Source organism: Diabrotica virgifera, chromosome 3 (assembly GCF_917563875.1).
Source record: "Diabrotica virgifera virgifera chromosome 3, PGI_DIABVI_V3a".
NCBI lineage: Eukaryota > Metazoa > Arthropoda > Insecta > Coleoptera > Chrysomelidae > Diabrotica > Diabrotica virgifera.
In genome coordinates, this window is record NC_065445.1 from 88,960,244 (window position 1) to 88,979,139 (window position 18,896).

An 18,896-nucleotide genomic window follows, 5' to 3' on the forward strand; every position below is an offset into this window, starting at 1 on the left:
AGATAACTTACAACGCCTACCTACTAAAAAATTTAAAATAACCGCCGAAAAGTATAACCTAAGTGAAGGCCAAAAATAATAAGGAGATAATAATTTAATAGGAAATTTTTTTTTGGTGTAGGTACGTACAGTTGAAAAAATATAATGGGATAAAAATAACTAAATTAATTTTAATATTGCCCTCAACCTGACAAATGAATCTTTTAAATGAAAATATAAGATAAATTTAACAGGTATTTAATTGTAAGTACAGTAGAACCCCGATTATCCGTGTGCGGATTATCCGGGCTGCGGATTATCCGTGCTATGATTTAAATTGCATTTTTGAGGTTTTATCAAAATAGCGTCACTGTAAATCACTCGACGAAAACTCTATACGCGGAGAGGGAGACTCATAATGAAAGATTTATTTTTTCTGTTGTCTTTTTATGGTAGGGCTATATGTATGGATATACGTATATATGTATTGCAATAAGAAATAAATGTTCGGATTATCCGTGCTTTTCAACTATCCGTGCCAACGTCCGGTCCCGAGGAGCACGGATAATCGGGGTTCTACTGTACTTTTTTTAATCTATTAATTTCTTTTTTAAATGTAAAATCGTTAATAATTAGCTATCTTTATCGTTGGGCAACTTACAAAAAATAAAAGAAACTTTGTTAGTGAATAACGAAAAATATTATAAAAAAAATCTTTATTTGCCCTTCTTCTACCACAATCTGGCAACGCCGCTGCCTCGTAAACCACGCCTGTAGCTGATTATCGTTTAGTTACGGGAGTTTCCGTGTAGCGCTTTAAGTCGAGCAGAACTTGAAACGGATGATAGAACTCGAGAATGTTGCAGGGGAATTCCGAGAGAGTTGTGAAAAATGCCAATAGATAGAGCTGGTAGTGCTAGGCAATATTATTATGAGAATGATGCATAATGAATGAAATTTAAATAAGAGGGAAATGCAGGGCACAGAGGCGTACGTGATTGCTAATTTTGGGCCATACAAAATTGTAAATTACCAACAATTATTATTTTTATTATATATATGCACCATTTGGAAATAAAATTAAAAAAATGAAAATAACGAAAAGTGATTATAAACTACCCTCATGAAATAAAAAATTGCAACCTTCAAAATATATTCTATTTATTTTCCAAAGCATTCCGAGTATCCAGTGGCGACGCGTGACTTTTTCTGAAGTGTTACCAAAACTAGATGCAAAAAATGTTATTTAAAAAAATGAAGATATGGCTAAATGTATATATACACTCACCGGCACAAAATTCCGCCACCCAAAATTTTTGATTAAGTTTGACAATCTCTAACTTTATTATTTGTACTTCGATTTTCAAGATTCTTGCACAAGTTTTTAGGTACATGTATTGATGTCAATTGTTATTATTCCGGTAACAAATTTTTTTTGCTTAGATGCCATTATACGGGGGTGAATGTAAGCGTTGTTTTTTCTCCTAACTTTAAAAAATTCTGTGGAAAAATTGGAGGGCTGATTTTGTTTCATACTCCTTTTGTATTATCCTGGAGGTATCACCAAGGTCTTGTTTTTTGAATTATCTAAATATCTCTTTTCTTGTAAGAGCTGTAATTAAAAACACTGATTTGAAGGTTTATTTAATGAAAAATATCAATTGCACTAAAATTAACAAAACAAATTTAACAACAAAACAAAACAATTCAATAGCGGTTATGTCCACCTCTTGAAGCAACGACTGCTCGCAATCTGTTTAGCATCTAATAAAGATATGTTTTCCTTGAGTGGGGAATAGCCCGATATTCCTCTACCAGGGCCACAACTGTACCAAATTTTCTGGAGGCCTAGGATGACGGCAAATAGCTTTTTTTTATTCATCCCATAACTGCTCAATATGATTGAGATCTGGGCTGCATGCGGGCCATTCTAATCTTATCAATCCAACCTCAATTGTATGAGTCAATCAGTGTTTTTATTTACAAAAAATGCTACAGCTCTTACTAGAAAAAAGATATTCAGATAATTCAAAAAATAAAATGTTGGTGATGCCTCCGGGAAAATATAACAGGACTATGAAACAAAATCAGCTATTCCATTTTTTCACAGAATTTTTTAAAATTAGGAGAAAATACAACGCTTCCTTTCACCCCTGTACAATGACATGCAAGCAAAATTTTTTGTTACCGGAATAATACCAAACAATATGAATACATGTACCTACAAACTGGTGCAAGAATCTTGAAAATCGGAGCACAAATAATAAAGTTATAAATTGTAAAACTTAATCAAAAACTTTGGGTGGCGGAATTTTGTGCCGGTGAGTGTAGCTTCAATAATATCATTTTGTATATCACTTGAAACTCTCGAAAAAACAGTTGCTTTTAGATGTTGACAAAATTTTTGATCTCTTTTGGCAATTAATGTTGACAATTCCCTGTAATTGCCTGGATTGTCAGAGTCGTCGCACCCAAAATGACCACGAAACGCTAGTTCTTGTTTGGCTCAAAAACATACAGTATCTATTATAAGTGTGCTAAGGATATCCCTTTCTATTTTTTTAACAAACTCATTATGTTTAGCAATATTTGCTTTAAAAGCTTGGTTAAGCCTTGTTTTGCCAAACTGAATCAAATTGGGTATACATCTTACATGTAGGTAACGGAGAAATTTCATGTCTCCTTTTTAAAAATCTAACACAATTTAAATAGTGAACCTGGTCCACCCATTTTTCTGTAGAAATCAGAAGACATGGCCAACAATACAGTATATTTTTCTTGCAACCATAATATAACCAAGGATTTTCACTGTACCAACTAAATTTAAAATATCGAACTACTTTTGTTGATTCCTTTTTTAAATTGTTTAAAATAGGTATTTCATTTTTAATCTCATTTTTTTCTTCAAAATTATACAAGGAGAATTACTTTTCAAGTAGTTGATCGATTAAGAAGCGACACTCATCCATGGTTAACTGCACGCACACTTTTTATAGGTACTGTCACCAATTTTAAATGTGGTAACAGCGCTACTGATACACAGCACGCTTATGCCGTCGCTTCTTCAAAATTTTCAGTCACAAGCCGGTCCCGAGCGCCAGCGTGGGTATATAACCATTGTAAGCAGAAATGAGTCTGGTAACAGAGTATAATAAAGTGCAACTGAGTCACATAAACTCGCCAATATTTTCGTGTCTAGGAGTAGTTGGCTATTTACTGAGTTAGGTACTATTACCACATAATACAATACTATATTTCTATTGGTAAAAATATTGGTAAATAGAATTATTCATCGTCATAAAATATTTATTTGCAAGATTTTTAACTGTTACCAATGGTAACAGTGGTTACATGGACGCTTCGCCAGTGGTATTACCTAGCAATATAATAAAGTAGGAACATGATTAGGGCCTGATAGCTCATGCGTTAGGATGTCTGACATCCAGCTAGATATTTTTAAAAATGTTTACAAGCCCCAGGTCGACACAGCCTGAATAAAATGAGTACCTTGTGTAAAACGAAGGGTAATAATAGACGGTTGAGGCGTAGACTGGTCCTGTTACCTTCCTTGTATACCGTATGTCTTGAGATAGTAGACTATCCTGCTATAATCCCAAAGCTCGATAGCGGTATAAAAGGGAGACTATTACCTATTAGGAACATGATTAACGGGAAATAATACATTCAAACCCAGATTTGTTCAGAGCTCAGCTTCAAATTAAGCGACTTTGGAACCTGCACACGAAGTTAGTAAGCTGTACCTACTCATCAAAGGCTCCGTTAATGATGTTACAAATAGAAACTTACAGTGGACCAAAGAATCAAAATTAAGCCATAGATGAAAAATGAAATTTTTTATCGAATATACAGTGTGAGTTTTTGTACGGAAACTCTCAATTATCTCGGGAAGAGCTTGCACGATTTTTATAGATTTTGGTGGGTAAGGGTTTTCTAATGCGGCCGATATTATAGTGGTAATTACATTGTTGTCAGATCTTCCGTTTGTCTAGAAATGAACTTTCTTATTTTAAATAGAACACCCTGTATATTTTTTGAGTTTTGAAATCCGTAAGAAATACTGATTATTTTTCATGTTATATTCCCCATACCTGAATGCCATAATTTAGGAGTTATTGCTACATTTATTTAAAACAAATTTCAACAAATTATAACAATCAATTTTTTGGCCCGGGTAGACATTATTTTACGTTGTTTGGATCATTGGAAACAAAAAAGATCTTTTGTAATTTTTCTCTTATGATTAAAAAAGTTATTGGTTTTCGAGTTATAAACGATTTAAAACTGAAAAAAAAATCGAATAATGACGATTTTCAAGGTTCAAAAACACAAGTAAAAAATATAAATTTTGAAAATACGAAGTACCTAAATTCAAGTTCAAACCTTCTTCTATCAGCTCGCGATAAGTTTTTTTGACACGTTTTATTCTAAAATATTGCTTTTTAATTATATTTTAATGAAGCGCACATGATTTAACGAGCGATCGGCTGCATTATTAACTAAAAAACAATGTAACTGATAAAATAAGACTTGAAGTTGAATTTAGGTACTGCGTAGTTTCAAAGATAATATTTTTTATTTGTGTTTTTGAACCTTGAAAATCGTCATTTTTCGATTTTTTTTATTTTTAAATTGTTTATTCTCGAAAATGATTAATTTTAGAGAAAAATTACATAAGGACTTATTTGTTTCCAATGATTCAAATAACCTAAAATAATGTCTACCCGTGCCGAAAAAAAATTATTTTTATAATTTGTTTAATTTTTTTTTTAATAAATGTAGCAATAATTCCGAAATTTGGTGTTTAGGTATAGGAAATATATCATCAAAAAGAATCAGTATTTCTCAAGGACTTCAAAACGTAAAAAATATATAGGGTGTTCCATTTGAAATAAGAGAGTTCATTAGATTTCCAGAAAAACGGAAGATCTGACAACAATGTAATTACCATTATAATATCGGCCGCATTACAAAACCCTTACCTACAAAAACCTATAAAAATCGTGAACGCCCTTTCTGAGATACCTAAATGAGGGTTTCCATACATAAAACTCACTATGTATTAGATCAGATACATAAAAATAATAAACTCGATAAGTATCATAAATTACACAAAACCATCCTTAATAAGGCAATAACATAAGGTAACCTGTAGGTATATAAGTTTTTGGACAGTCACTATGTAAGTCAGACTTACATCGGTCAAACTGGCGGACGTTTAACAAACTTATAGCAGAACACAAAAGACATTTCAATAATAGAAAAACAGATTCTATATAAGCACTTCACCTTCTAGGACCTACCTAGGTCATAATCATTCTTTTAATGACCAATTTCAAATTCTTCATATTCAAAATAAAGGCCTTAAGCTATCTTTTTTAGAATCTATGGAAATTAATAAATTAAAAAATGCAGATATAATTTTGGATGACCATCTTGAGACAAACAGTTCACTCCTCCTCAACCTATTCAGTTACAGACTAAAAAGTGTAGACCCATCACTTAAGAAAGCCAAACTGTCGAAACAGCTTAAGTGACATTATTTTTGTAATACATTTTGTGGAAGTATTAAAAACAAAAGTTTTCAGTGTTTTATTGTTAAGATAAAATGAATTTCCATCGAGTATCGGTGGAATCCATCACTTAATTACACTATACAGGGTGCGCCACACCTCTGGTTTTCTTTGATTACGGCTAAACTATGAGATATACAAAAAAATGTTTAAAACAAAACTAATGTGTATCAAAGACGTTTATAATTTAAAATTATTTTCGATTATACAGGGTGAGTGAGAACGGCGGTATGAACCAAAGTTGTATTTTTTAAAATGGAACACCCTATATATTAAATCATTTTTGAATATATTATTTAAAAACATGAAAAATTTGTATCAGGTCTTATAGGCCTAAAGTTAATAATTTTCGAAATTTTTAAATTTTTTTGAGAAAAATGGTAATATTTATAGGGTTGTGGATTCTGTTTCCAAGCTAATAAGAATTTAAGTGATAGGTCAAAGTTTTTACAATATAGTGTTATTTTTAAATAATTTACTATATTTTAGTTTTAGCCATAAAATATACAGTGTGATCACTATTGGCAAATACAAAACTTTCTCATTTTTTTTTTGGGACACCATGTATAAGTTTTGTATTTTGTAGTAAATACTACAACCTTTCTGGTATGAGGTTGTATGTACCTAGCATATTTCGTTTTGTAGATATTTTAAAAGAACTATAGATTTTACGTTTTTGCGGATTTTTTATTAAAAAATATTTTGCAAAAAAAATAGTTATAATCTGGTTTTAGAAACATATTCTAAAATATCAAATATGAAAATAAAAACGTAATTTTAAAGATTAAAATAAATCGTATGCTAGTACAAGTCAATTGAAATTAATAACTTTAAATTATTTTACAAAAAATATTTTACCATACTAATGAATGCATAAATTAGTTACTAAATTAAATAAACAACCAAATTTTAAATCTACCCTAGTAATTTTTCTACCACAGCAACTTTCCTCTACTAAATTAATTGTTAGTTAAATTATTGTATTTACGAGTAAGATCAGTTAAACGTTTAATTTACCTTTTAAATTTACTTACATCTTGAGAACATAATAATAATTATTATAAAGTATCTATGCTTTGAAACAAATGAATGTTAAATGTATCAGCCAAATTATTTATTAATATGAATAGTATTTACTGGTGTCACAAAATCTGGTAAGTAATACTTTTGTAGTTGAAATTTTTGTTTACTTCTTAATATACACATACTTCTATAACGTTCATTTGTTTCAAAGCGTACTTTATACGTTTTCAAGATGTAGGTAAATTAAAAAGTTATTAACTGATCTTACTCGTAAATACAATATAACTAACAATTAATTTGGTACAGGAAAGTTGCTGAGGTAGAAAAATTACTAGGGTAGATTTAAAATTTGGTCGTTTATTTAATTTAGTAACTAATTTATGCATTCATTAGTATGGTAAAATATTTTTTGTAAAACAATTTAAAGTTATTAAATTCAATTGAATTGTACTACCATACGATTTATTTTAATGTTTAAAATTACGTTTTTATTTTCATATTTGATATTTTAGAATATGTTTCTAAAACCAGATTATAATTATTTTTTTTTGCAAAAAATTTTATAATAAAAAGTCCGCAAAAACATAAAACCTATAGTTTTTTTAAAATATCTACAAAACGAAACATACTAGGTACATACAACCTCATACCAAAAGAAAGGTTGTAATATTTACTACAACATGCATAATTGATATACAGGGTGTCCCATTTAAAAAAAATGAGCAAATTTTGTATTTGCAAATAGTGATCACACTGTATATTTTATGGCTAAAAGTAAAAGATATTAAATTATTTACAAAAAACACTATATTATAAAAACTTACCTATCACTTAAATTTTTGTTACCTTGAAAACATAATCCACAACCCTATAAATATTTAAATATTACCATTTTTCTCAATAAAAATGTAAATATTTCGAAAATTATTAACTTTAGGCCTATAAGACCTTATACAAATTTTTCATATTTTTAATTAATATATCCAAAAATGATTTAATATAAGTATAGGGTGTTTCATTTAAAAAAATACAACTTTGGTTCATACCGTCGTTCTGACTCACCCTGTATAATCGAAAATAATTTTAAATTATAGATGTCTTTGATACACATTAGTTTTGTTATAAACATTTTTTTTGTATATCTTAAAGTTTAGCCGTAATCAAAGAAAACCAGAGGTTTGGTGCACCCTGTATATATTGTAACAATTATTATACATATTTTCTACTTGTTGTGTACATGGCAAAAAAAATATGTATGCTGCGAATGGTACGAAGGAATAGGATTCCTATCCTGTACAGATATAGGATTATGTATGCACACATCATCGCCAACTGTACAGAATTTATTCATAAAAAATAAAAAATCATGAAAGGAAGGGTTAAGGGGTTAATTGAAGGAAATATCGAAGGAAGAAGTGGAGTGGGCAGGAAGAAAATTTCATGGCTCCGTAATTTCAAACAATGGACAGGGCTAAGAAACAAAGGAGACCTAATGCACACAGCAAGGGATAGAGAAAAATGGTCAAACATAATCGCGAACATCCATGAGTGGATTGCATAAGAAGAAAAAGAAGGGTTAAGAGTAAAATGATAATTACCCAATACGTAGAATTGCTTAGGTTACTGTTCTTAGAAGGAATGGGAGAGAAAGCCCAAGGAAGGCACCATGACAGGCGGTTAGACAAGATATGTTTATAAAGGGAACCAATATTGACCCAAGATAGATACTTAATAAAGAAATTAGATTAGTGAAGCTGACCCTACATCCAGATATAGGCAAAAGACAATATAAGGGCGACTTAAGTATTTTTATTTGTATTATAATATTTGTATTATATAACGACAGGTCAACTAATGTTTAAATTAAAGCCATATCAAGGAAATGAAACTGAAAAAATGGCAAAACCTCGCAATTTTTTCGTCCAGCATAGATTTGTACAAAAATTTGGGATTAGGCTCATTTCACCTTCTAGTTCATTTTCTATATTGAGCCGTTGTACGCTTTTGGTTTCTTAAGGGTGAAAACTACCCCTAATTTTAAAAAATTATAAAATAACATTTTAAACTTTAACATTGTCAACATTTGGTTCTTATTAGTTACATAATGATTGTTTTATGCTTAATAATCATAATATGTCAACCCTTAAAACCACCCTTGTTGGAGCTATATATAAAAAATTACTTATCCTAAAAGAATAATTTCGGCTTGCATCGATTTACATAAAATTTGGGATTAGGATCATCTCACCCTGTACTTCATATTTTATATCATGCTTAAGGGGGTTGATTATTTTTAGGGGTGTAAACTACCCCTTATTGTCAAAAATTATTTAAAATTTTTTTAAACTTTAATATGGGTAAAATTTGGTTTTTATTGGTCAAATAATAATTGTTTTATGCTTTAGGATATAATATCATAATATTTCAACCCTTAATAACATTACAATTTTTATAAGTAGATAATTTTTAATAGATCTATATAGAAAAAAAGTAGAATTAAAGAATTACAAAAACATTTATTTACACAAAAATACGAATTTACAAATATATACAAATACAAAAACAAATAGTTTTTTAGCGATCTTCCAGTATACGAACCGGTTCTGTGATATTATACAAATTATACATACATTGAATTGATCCATAAGCGTACTATTCGAATTTTTCGAAAAAAAAAATTCGTTTTACTAACATGGCTCCTTCATTTTTTGGCGATAAAAAGTTTTTCAAAAATGATTTTGTAGGATTTTTGAAGAGCTATAAGACTGTGTAAACTAAATTCCGTAAGATCCCTTAATTTTTAATTGGGGTGGGTTTAAAGGGCTCGAATTAGGTGGTTCCGTAAATACAGGTTTTAAACAGCTATATCTCGCTAATTGTTCACTGTAATGAAAACATATGCACAAAGGAATTTTAGTTATTAAAAAAACTACAATTTATTAATCCATCATTTTTTTCGTATCTCCAGTGTTTTTGGAGATATTTTGAAGTAAATGTAAAAAATAGGAAATTGCAAAAAATAAATTTTTCTTTAAACTCCAATTTTTCTAAAATTATGCCTTTTAAATAGGTCAAACTCCTTGGGTGTATTGATAATATAAATATGAAAGGAATTACAGAAAGGTGAAGACCAATTTTTAATTAGGAAGGTAGTTAGAGTTAGGGGGTTGTTTTCACTGGTATTTTTCATAGAGAAAAGCAGGTACCGACCTTTTTTTTGATCATAAGTCACTAAAGTTTCATACTAGAAACTTTTTATTATTATTTTTTGAAAGGTCTAACTGTATACTATAACTAGAAAAATACAAAGTTTTTCCGTTATTTGGCTTTTAATATTTCAAATTATGCATTTGACGAAAAAGCTAACTTTTAACATGCCGTATCTCTGTTTGTATTGGTTTTAAAGATATTGCAGAAAAAGAATTTGGTTTGTGTTTTTAAAAGATACAATTTTGATATTTACAGTTTTTTTGATTAAATGCATATTTTTCGAGATATTCTCAAAAAACCCTCCAAAAAACTCGATTTTTTCGTCGAAAAACTGTTACTTTCAAGCGTAAATAACTCGAAAAATATTAGTTTTACGAAAAAAATGTAAAAAACATTTTTTTCTTAGAATTACTTTTTACATTGATTTACATGGTTAAAATGTAATAAAAAAATTCGGGGTGGCAACCACCCCCAACGTTTTAGAGTACAGCGGCATGATATAGAAAATTATCCTTGGACTATTCCCTACCATGTGTGAAAATTTCAAGTAAATCCATGCTGGACGAAAAAATTGGGAGCCAAAATGCTTCATTTCCTCGACTATAAACTAAATTAAAACTAGCATTAAAATTAACGATCTATTATGTAGAGCAGTGGTTCCCAACCTTTTATGTCTGGCGACCCACCTTCCGATGTTTTTTTAAATTCGCGACCCATCCCTCACCCATGATGTTAAATATGTACGTTATTCAGCTACTCTAAGAGCCACGCCGCGACCCACCTAAAATCCGCTCGCGACCAACTAGTGGGTCGCGACCCACCGGTTGGGAAACGCTGATGTAGAGTCATAATACTAACAATATAATTTTCTATGAACATGAATAATTTGCAATAAAAAAATCAATTAATGTTTGAACAAATAAGAGATACAGTTTATAAGTAATAATAGTATTAATTTATTAGTCGTGGAAAAGATATTGTATATTATGTAGTGATAGTTTAATAAATGAATAGAAATAACCTTTATTATATATCTAATGATGACTAATGGTCAAGTGTATGGTTTATAATAAATACAATATAATAAAAGGTTATGATGGTTTGTTATGAATTTCGGTTGAATTATAACTTACTCAGTTTGATCGTGATCAGCTGGAAATGGACTACAATTTTCGGGTATCGGACTAGGTTCAGGTTCTTCTTGTACTGGTGTTTCAAAAATGAGTGTTTCTACCATGGATCCTTTGGAACTACCAAAAGACACCCTGTAACAAAAATTCAATGATAACTCTCATTTTTACACACCAAAATTCTAAAAAGAATGCTACAACTATCATTCAACCTCATACAACTTATAGATCAAGTTATTTATGCATCCTCCTCAATTTATTGTTGTACTAATTATAGTGCACTCTAACACGAAGTTCGTGAATATTGCCCAAAATATGATCAAAAATAATTATTTTACTTACACTGTGCGTAAAATAACAATATTGTATGATTGTGTAGTCAACATTGTTCCCGTTTAATATCCCATAATTTGAAAATGAAACGAAAATTTGGCTCATTCAAAAGGACATTGCGACAGAAAAAAATCATGTATACAGGGTGTTTGATTAATCATTGAAAATATTTTAACTGTAGATTAATGGGCCCAAGTTGACCTAAATCACCTTGTCCGAAAATGCTTCCTAAGGGAGCTAGAGCTTTTTGAAGATGGCGCCTTTTACTTAGGTTTTTTTTAGAATACCTCCAGAACGCTTCTATGTAGTAAGACGGAAACTAATGCGCCCATTTATCTTCTAGAGATAAATCGATTCCATCAATTTCGCATTCCTAGTACTGGTCATAAGCGTCCGGTTTGGTTAGTTCAACGGCTATTTTATCGCAATTTTTTTGTATTTTTGTCTTTAACTTTTAAGCATTTTTGACCCTGGATTATTAAATTGTGAGGTATTCTAGTACTAAATGGCATTATATAATATTATACTTGCTTCAAGTTGGTAGGATGCACCGTTTTCTAGAAAAATCAATTTGAAAATTTTTCGTTTTTTTAATTTGAAAAAAATTTGAAAAAATAAAAAAAAGGTGTATTTTACCAACTTAAAAGTAAGTGTAACTTTTAGTACTAGAATACGTCATAATTTAATAATCTAGGAAGTACCAAAAATGCTTAAAAATTAAAGACAAAAAAAAAATAATGCGATAAAATAACCGCTGACCTGCCCAAAACGGACGCATCTGACCAATACTAGAAGTTTGTAATTGATGAAATCGATTCCTTTCTGGAAGGTGAATAAACGTACATACTGTAACTGGCTGTATACCATTAATTACAAAAATTGAAGAAAATCTTCTGTGTAAAAGGTATATTTATTTAAAACCCCAATAAAGGGCTACATTAAAAGACAGAACGTCTTTCGCTCTAAAGAGAGCATCATCAGTGTTCTAAGCAAGCTCTACATGCTAAGCCACCAAAAATACATGGGTGAAAACCCTTAAAATGCCGACCAAAAGTCTTACATTGGCGTGTTATTTATATTATACCCTGGCGATGGGTGAAATTTAAACAAGATATACCTCAAAGCATGATATGACTATACCACGTGTATGTGGGTGGTTGAGTTGATTTCTCTGTCTTCACAAAGAGAAAGGTTGGCTTTTACCTTTCTCTTTGTGAAGACAGAGAAATCAACTCAACCACCCACGTACACGTGGTATAGTCATATCATGCTTTGAGGTATATCTTGTTTAAATTTCACCCATCGCCAGGGTATAATATATAACACGCCAATGTAAGACTTTTGGTCGGCGTGCTTAGCATGTAGAGCTTGCTTAGAACACTGATGATGCTCTCTTTAGAGCGAAAACGTTCTGTCTTTTAATGTAGCCCTTTATTGGGGTTTTAAATAAATATACCTTTTACACAGAAGATTTTCTTCAATTATTGAGAAGAATGTCAGTTGTATGTCTGTGGCTGCCAAAGAAATACAAAAAACTGACGGGATGTATCTAAAATGTTTATACCCGTATGCACGCCAATTGCGCAAAAAATGCGCAATAACTACCTCTTAAAACCTATAAAACCTATAAAAATAATGGTATACAGTAAGTTTTCGTTTTCGTAAATAGTTTTTTTTAATTTGTTTTCAAATTCAAGAAACGAAAAATTTTAAAATTGATTTTTCTAGAAAACGGTATATTCTACCGAAAAGCAAGAGTACCTTTTAGTACTACAATACCTGACAATTTAATAATCCAGTGTCAAAAAAAGCTTAAAAGTTCAAGTCAAAAAAGTTATGCGATAAAATAACGGTTCCATATCCAAATCGAACGCCTATGACCGGTACTACAAATTCGCAATTTATGGAATCGATTTATCTCTGAAAGATAAATAGGCGTACCAGTTTTCGTTTTTCTAAACGCTTGTATTCTGGAGATATAAAAAAACTAATTACAAGACACCATCTTCAAAGAGCTCTAGTTCCCTTAGAAGCTTTTTCTGACTAGGTGATTTGGGTTAAACCTCAATGTTTTGAGCCCAGGAATCTACAGCTAAAATATTTCCAATTATTAATGAAACACTCTATATGTGCATACAAGTCTGAAATTAAACAACCTCCGACAGTATTGCTTCTTTCAATATTAGCCAAATAAAAGAAAAGTTTTTTTTGCCATCATAAAGTTTCTAGACAGTTGAAGAAGCGGTTGATGGAAAAGGATAAATTAATCTATTCTCGATGTCAATTCCACTGCTTTATAAAACATATAAAACTAATAAAAACATAGTTTGTTGGTAAATAAATTGGAACGTAAAAGTTTGAATCCAACTAAAACTTTTATTTGCGTGTGTCCACGGCAACATCAGCAATAGTCAAATTAATTCGTTTTATTTTTACTCAAGTAAGTATGTATTTTTGTGCGTTGGAGGTATAGACCAGGGCGCATCTGTAAAAATATTAGTACATTTGGACGTTGAGAGGTGACTCAAATTTTTTTGCAGAAATTGCTTGAAAATAACTCAAATAATAATATTTGAGTTATCCTCCCTCTCAAAAAGGTCCGGAACATTTTTTAAATAATCAAAATGTCAAAAAATGAAGGTAAAATTCGATTTTTTTCTTCGTTTTTTGATTATAACTTTAAGAGTATTCATTTCCGGGAAAAGTTCTATTGACATAAAAGTTGTGTAATTAAATTTCCTACAATATAGAGTTGGTTTAAAATTTAAAAAATAGTCACCCTTGTTGCAAAATAGCAATAATTGGGAAAAAACTATACAAAAACAAGTATTCGCATTTTAAGTTTTTCAACCATTTATGCTAAACTTAGGACCTTAAAATTTCACCCAGAAAAACTATATGATACAGTTAAACAAAACTGTAAATTTCATTAAGATCGGTTCAATAGATTTTGCAAAATAAATTTTGCAATCCAGCTTTCGCAAAAAAAATTCATTTTTTCAAACTGTTACAGGACTGAAAATAAAGCAGATAGCAATTTGAATTTTTTTTTGCTTATAGAAGTGTACCGTACCTTTCATTTGCAATTTGCAAAACTAAAATCGATTAACCACCACGGCGTCAGGAATTTTTTTTAAATAAACATTAATTATTGGTGTTGCGCGCAGGACACCGGATAGTTTGCTCTGATTGGGCATTCCAATGACCTTTGATAATTATTGATACATTTTAATTTTTATTAAATTTTGATATAAATAAATAAATTTGTTTATTGCAAAATAAAAACCCATACTCTATCCTTTGAAATTGCACTTTTTTTAGCAAAAACTTTCTTTGTTCATATATTTCAACTTGAGAATAAAAGTTCATTATTTTTAAACATATACAATTGTTTAAACAATATTTCACAAACAATAATAAAATTAGTTTGATTTTTGTGGAATTAAAATATTAAAATACTACAAAATATAGAGTAAGAAAATAATATATTAGATGAAGATTGGAAGAAATTTTGGTGGAAATCAACTTCATGTGAATCGAACACCGCTGTCCTGCGCGTAGCACCAATAATTAATGTTTATTTAAAAAAATTCGTGACGCCGTGGTAATTAATCGATTTTAATTTTGCAAATTTCAAATGAAAGGTACAGTACACTTCTATAAGCAAAAAAAAATTCAACTTGCTATCTGCTTTATTTTCAGTCCTGTAACATTTTGAAAAAATGAATTGTTTTTGCGAAAGCTGGATTGCAAAATGTATTTTGCAAAATCTATTGAACCGATCTTAATGAAATTTACAGTATTGTTTCACTGTATTATAAAGTTTTTCTGGGTGAAATATGAAGGTCATAAGTGTAGCATAAATGGTTGAAAAACGTAAAAGGCGAATACTTGTTTTTGTATGGTTTTTTCGCAATTATTGCTATTTTGCAACAAGGGTGACTATTTTTTCAACTTTTAACTGATTCTATATTGTAGGAAATTTAATTACCCAACTTTTATGTCAGTACATCTTTTCTGGAAAATGAATACTTTTAAAGTTATAATCAAAAAACGAAGAAAAAAATCGAATTTTTCCTTCATTTTTTGACATTTTAATTATTTAAACAATGTTCCGGACCTTTTTGAGAGGGAGGATAACTCAAATATTATTATTTGAGTTATTTTCAAGCAATTTCTGCAAAAAAATTTGAGTCACCTCTCAACGTCCATCTCAAAACAGATGGGCCCTGGACTAATATACAGCAGAATCTAGCGTTGGAAAATGAAATAACTATTAATCACTGTCAGGAATATAAATACTTGGGTCTTAAAATTACACAAGATGGAACATTGGACAAGAATATCCAAGAAAGGTGCACGCAAGGAAGGAAAGCTATCGCATTATTGAACAAAATCCTATGGGACCAAAGTATCTCCAAAGAAAATAAACATAACATCTATAACAGCATTATTAAGAGCATTATAACATACAGCAGCGAAGTTTGGCCACTTAAAGAAAAATCCGAAAATATGCTCAGAACAACTGAAATGGACTTCTGGAGAAGATCTGCTGGTATATCAAAAATACAAAAAATCAGAAATACAAGAATATTGGAGATAATGGATGTAAAGCATACAATAATGGACGATATAAAACAAAGCAACTAAGATGGTTTGGCCACGTACAACGTATGGAAGACGACAGATTACCCAAGCAAGTGCTACGATGGGCACCAAAAGGACGGCGGAAAAGAGGAAGACCTAGGAAAAGCTGGATAGAAGGAATCCATAGGGAAATCAGAGAAAGAGACTTGAACGAAGACATGTGCTACGATCGAGAGCAATGGCGATTGGGAATCGGAAGACGTCGTAGAACGTTATGAACCGATTTTATATATATAGTATGTATTTTTACTTTAAAATGAATTTCTTCTTCTTCCTCCTCTCTATAAGCAATTCTGCTTCTTCATTAGCGAATAGATCCCTCTATGGAATGTTGTCATTCCATGTTTGGCGCGGTCTACCGATAATGCCACGCCTATCGATTGGTGATTTATCTCTTGCTATTTTGGCCACACGTGTCTCCCCCGTTCTGCTTATGTGGTTACTCCATTCTTTTGTTCTATTCAGTGTCCATTCGATTATACATTTTACGTTACATTGTCTTCTAATGTCTTCACTCCTTTTTTGATCTCTCAGCGTCTTTCCTGTAATTCTTCTCAGTACTATCATCTCTATCGTTTCCAATAGTCTTTGTGTTGTGGCTGTATCGGGTCTTGTTTCTGATACATGTGTCATTATTGGTCGTACACTGGCTTTATAAATTCTTGACTTTATAGTGTTAGTAAGATATTATCCTGCCAGTCTATTTGCCTTTTGTACTTGATTTGTCCAGGTCTTCGTAGCTTGACAATGTATTTCCAAGGTATTTTATTTCCATTACATGTTCAATAGGTATTACTGATATCATCAATTTCTATTTTACATCTGATTGGTATTATTTATTGATTACTACTGTTTTATTTTGCTAAGATGAAACTGTCGTATTGAATTCTTTTGCTTTTACGTTAAATCTGTGGACTACTCTTTGCAGATCATCTTCATCTTGGGCTATCAATATTGCTCCTCTGCGTAACAGAGTATTTTTACTTCTTTGTTTCCCATTCTCTTCCTTTATTGACGCTTTTGATTATTTCGTCCATGATTAAATTGAATAGCATAGGATTCAATGAATGAATGAGTCACAAAAAATGATCACTGGGAACGTTTTTTAAAATAAATGGAACACGATTTTTATGGTCTCAAAAAGAAATACGGCGGTTTATAAGATGTCAAGGAAAGGAGGTAAAGGAACTAATAGAACCAAAACACGGTTAGAAAAAGATACACGAATTGACTATCTAAAAAAGCTCTATGCAGAGGAAGAAACACCAGAAATTACCACAAATGAAGATGTTAATAGGTATACGTACACAAGAAGTTCGAACAATACTTGAAAAGCTGAGGAACAGAAAAGCTGTAAGATGTAGGTAAGGACGGAATACCAAACGAAATACTGAAATTCTGTGAAGCAGCAATGACAGAACAATTAACAACATTTATTAACAAAATCATAAAACACAATAAAATACCGGAAGAATGGAGAATGAGCGAACTAATTCTACTGTTCAAAAAAGGAGATACAAAGCAGCTAGAAAACTACAGAGGTTTCAACTTGTTAAATACGACCCTAAACTTAGAACTAAAGTTCTACAAGAACTAATAAATCAGCAGAGGAAGAGTTTAGCAGATGAACAATGGAAGGTCGTGTACAGATGCTTTAATTCGTCTCAAGTTACGCATTGACAATTTCAAAAAAATCATTTAATTTAAAACCAAAATAAAACAAAATAAACCACCGAATTTCAATACGAAGTTCAAGCAAGATTTTATCTTTTAGGTATGTCTTTTTGTGCACTGAAAATGTCATACGAGCTAAGCAAAAAGAAAAGGAAATTTAAAGTTGAACCGAGTAAGTTTCTGTGAAAATCGAATTTTCCTTATATTCCGCAACTTTTCCAAGGTAAAATTTTTCGTTTTCACGGACCTGCCGTTGTGCATTATTTTGCAGATTCCTTATCGTGAAAACTGACAAACTTTCAAGTGGCATGAAGAAGAAAATCACGGACACTGGCCTATTAACATTACCTGTTAATGGGCCATAATTAACACTCTTATTGCACCAGTAGCCCTTATGCCAAAATGTTTAAAAATAGAATCAATCCTCTATTGATTCGTAAAATGGCATAGGGGAGTAAACCGTCACGGTACATGCGATTTTCAAAAGAAAATTCAATTTTCACGCAGATTTCTCTAGAAAACCCCACACTTTTCACATATTTTACTCTTCTTGATTTCATCTTTCAGTACTCTCAAAGGTATAAGGGATAAAATGGTGGCTGAAGTTCTATTGAAGTCCGACGGTCTATACTAAAATCACAATAAAGATGCACTAGAAATAAACAAACCAAATCATAATTTACAATGTATAAACTTTGTTCTATTAGAGGTTGAAGTAGTTATCACATGTCTGAACGGGATTCTTAGGTCTTCATGATAGACCAGGGCACATCTGTAAAAATATTAGTACATTTGGACGTTGAGAGGTGACTCAATTTTTTTTTGCAGAAATTGCTTGAAAATAACTCAAATAATAATATTTGAGTTATCCTCCCTCTCAAAAAGGTCCGGAACATTGTTTAAATAATCAAAATGTCAAAAAATGAAGGACAAATTTGATTTTTTTCTTCGTTTTTTGATTATAACTTTAAAAGTATTCATTTCCGAGAAAAGTTGTACTGACATAAAAGTTGCGTAATTAAATTTCCTACAACATACAATTGATTAAAAAATTTAAAAAATAGTCACCTTTATTGCAAAATAGCAATAATTGCGAAAAAAAAACATACAAAAACAAGTATGTATTCGCATTTTACGTTTTTCAACAATTTATGCTACACTTAGGACCTTCATATTTCACCCAGAAATACTTTATGATACAGTAAAACAATACTGTAAATTTCATTAAGATCGGTTCAATAGATTTTGCAAAATAAATTTTGCAATCCAGCTTTCGCAAAAAACATTCATTTTTTCAAAATGTTACAGG

At 30.8% G+C, this 18,896-nt stretch overlaps 1 protein-coding gene across 1 annotated transcript in view; it reads right to left on the reverse strand.

Moving 5' to 3' along the window:
- LOC114329905 (uncharacterized) overlaps positions 1 to 18,896 on the reverse strand; it is a 787,321-nt gene that overhangs the window by 307,882 nt on the left and 460,543 nt on the right. Inside the window, exon 3 of the mRNA XM_050645282.1 lies at positions 10,937 to 11,068. Within this exon, the coding sequence (XP_050501239.1) occupies positions 10,937 to 11,068 (132 nt within the window). The remainder of the gene's footprint in view (positions 1 to 10,936; positions 11,069 to 18,896) is intronic.